General features: G+C 38.2%; 1 protein-coding gene across 1 annotated transcript; it reads left to right on the top strand.

Moving 5' to 3' along the window:
- Positions 1-1,807: 1,807 nt before the first annotated feature.
- On the top strand, positions 1,808-3,256 carry LOC104945392 (Fc receptor-like protein 2; the record flags this gene model as incomplete). The annotated part of the gene is made up of 4 exons (XM_010771055.1): positions 1,808-1,849; positions 1,949-2,212; positions 2,850-3,098; positions 3,183-3,256. Coding segments are annotated over exons 1-4 (624 nt in total), but the record flags the coding sequence as incomplete, so codon positions are not given.
- Positions 3,257-3,267: the final 11 nt, after the last annotated feature.

Here is a 3,267-nt window from a genome sequence, read left to right as displayed (position 1 = left end):
ACTCACTGTCATGGGGCTATATAAATCAAATTTCGGGTAATTCGGAGCACAATTGTACCTTTTACTATTTAAATGTATTTGTATTATATATTTTTGGGCTATAAAAGTGACATTTCTGGGTGACTTTGTCAGTTTATGGAGCTTAGCTCACAAATCCTGGAGGTTCCAGGCCAAATTTGGGAGCTCATAGGCGGCCTGCCATGCGCCCCCACCCGTGGAAAGAAGAAAAAAGTAAAGAAAATGGTCAATTATATCTTAAAATAATCAAAAATGAGGTTTTAAAAAATTGTTGAAAACATTTCTAAGTGCTCAACAAAGCTCAACCCTTCGGCGCTTCGGGCCGAAGCCCCGGACACTTTTCCACTCCCCCGTTGCAACTTACAACGGAGAGGGGAATCCAAGCCTCCCCTACTCCGTCAAAAAAATTCATTCATCAATTTCAGACTACGGTCTGCACGAAATCGGAAACCCGTTTTTTGAGAGGATTGCGAAAACAAACGGGTGTCTGATTTCATGGAGGAATGTATCCGCTCCATGTGCACTCTGGCTCGGATTTATTTGTTGCCCGGAGACCCCCCAGCACGGTTCTTACCAAACTTTACGTTTTTGAACTGGTCTGTGGAGGAATGTAAGGGGAGTTGGCAGGGGACTCTACCCGCATTATGAGGCACTATTTTCGGATACATTTTATCACTTTTAACCCTTTTTTTATGGTTCTCCAAAAAGTTAACAGACTTTTTCTGCCTCTGGAGGAAAGTGAGGGGAGTTGACAGGGGACTCTACCAGCATTATGAGGCCCTATTTTCGGATATCTTTTTTCATTTTCACCCCTTTTCTATGGATCTCCAAAACTTAACATACTTTTTTCTGAGTCTGTAGGAAAGGGAGGGGAGTTGACAGGGGACTCTACCCGCATTATGAGGCACTATTTTCAGATACATTTTATCACTTTTCACCCCTTTTCTATGGATCTCCAAAAAGTTAACAGACTTTTTTCTGAGTCTGGAGGAAAGTGAGGGGAGTTGACAGGGGACTCTACCCCATATTATGAGACACTATTTTCAGATACATTTTTTCATTTTCACCCCTTTTCTATGGATGAATTGAAATACATTGCCTGGAGGATAGGACCGAGAGATGACAGACTCTCTGGCCGCCTCACAAGTCAATATTGTCGGACACTTTCTTTGCTTTACCCTGGTTCTATCACTCTTTCGTCCTTTGACCATAAAAAGTGTTTCCTGCTGGGGTACTGCCTGGTTCCGGGGCACCCCAAATGCGGACTTGACAATATTAACTAAACAGAGAAATAATACTAACAAATCTGACGAGACACAACATTTTTTACACATCTTTCATGAATAGTTTGTGATTTTACAAGTCGTTTTTAGAATTGTTGGAGGTCTTTTACACATTTAACATGTACACACAGGTTATTGATCTGTCCAAACACATCATATTGAGAGAAATCTTCCTCCATATGGATAAATACAAGATTTTTCAAATGTTTTCATTCATGACAAGACGTAGAGGATCTTCTAGGTGAGATCTCTTATAAAATAACTTGTATTTATTTTATGCTTATTATTAAATATTTAAATATATGTATAATAAAGAAGAGCAAATATAGATACTATTACTTATAGCTGCTAAATGGCCATTTGCACTATTCTCTATTGTGTATTCTATGTGTTAATGGTGAGTTGTTTTTCAAGTATTATCTATCAAAGATACATTTAAATAATACATTCAATGTAATAAAATCTAATATAAGAACTCTGTCTGATGTTTGTCTCTGTTGTCTCTGCAGGGATGACGGTGTTTCTGCAGCTCTGTGAACAGAAAGTTGGTAAGAAGCTTGTTTACCAAAAAGAAAGCAAAACAAATCATAACTTTATTTAAAGTGCTATATATTGATATCAACAACACATTTATTTTTCAGTTTCAGATGCAGATGTTTGGATCGAACCATCCAGACTTCAAGTCTATGAATACAAGCCTGTCTCTTTAAGATGTGTGGGCTTCGATGGTTTGACTGATGTGAACATTTCACGGTGGAGCAAAGCAGGAAAGGAAACTTGTGATGGTTCAAAATGGGGCTCGTTTCATGAGTTGAATTGCAACATTACATCTCCTTATAAAGAGGACAGTGGAGATTACTGGTGTGAGGCTGGAGGGAAGAAAAGCGTCTATGTGAACGTCATTATCACCGGTATGTTGACATTAACAGAGCAACACTCTCTTTCTGTGTGTATGTATGAACTATTGAACAAGAAGACAAACTCCCTGCATGTGGATTTTTTTTTAACAATAAACGTGATTCTATACAATGTTTGTGAGAATAACATAAAAGTGCAATGATGCCAATAAGGTTATACTATATACTATATAATAAACATATACCTTTTAAGCATGAACATTTTTTATATCTTAATATTGTTAAGAAACAACAGAATTCATGAAGAAAGTACAATACAAGCAAACACCGTGCACAAAGCTGAGCGTAGTCATTAAGCATAGCCTATTACAATTCCAAATCAATATGTTTCTAAAATCTAAACCAAATGTTGTTTTTCTTCTGTCTCTGATGTCATTTTAATAATTTTCTACAAATATTAAATAAATAACACACTCCACGTTCAATGCTGCAACGATATCAGGAAAAGTTTCATATTATGAACCTCTATGCAGACGATACACTACTATACATAACTGTTTAATTAATCTGTTCAGTTTATTTCTGATATTTTCAATTATTCTGGCCATGTAACAACTCTTGAAGTATCTTCACAATGCCTTCACCTAGATTTAAAATGTTTCTATGAATGTTTGATCCCGGTGTTGTTCAGGTGGCTCTGTGATCCTGGAGAGTCCTGTGCTTCCTGTGATGGAGGGAGAATCTGTGACTCTGAGCTGCAGAAACAAGACGAGCACTACCTCCATCCTCTCAGCTGACTTCTATAAAGATGGCCGCCTCATCAGGAGCAGCTCTTCAGGAAACATCAACATCCAAGGGGTTTCTAAATCTGATGAAGGACTCTACAAGTGCAGCATCTCTGATGGTGGAGAATCACCAGAGAGCCGGCTGGCTGTCAGAGGTGAGATATAACCTGTAGTTTACATTTGGAGAGTATATGTGGAGTTTTTTATTATAGTATATTTATGTTGTGTTGTGTTTGCAGCTGTTCACATAGAGATGTGTCCCTCCTCGGATCACTCCCTTTACGTCCTCCTCGTCTTAAGGACTGTGTTCACCGTACACTCTAA

The sequence above is a fragment of the Notothenia coriiceps genome, unplaced genomic scaffold (genome assembly GCF_000735185.1).
Source record: "Notothenia coriiceps isolate Sejong01 unplaced genomic scaffold, NC01 NC01_scaffold00009619, whole genome shotgun sequence".
Classification (NCBI taxonomy): Eukaryota; Metazoa; Chordata; class Actinopteri; order Perciformes; family Nototheniidae; genus Notothenia; species Notothenia coriiceps.
The sequence above is the reverse complement of the archived record's forward strand: the minus strand, read 5'-3'. Positions and strand labels throughout refer to the sequence as shown.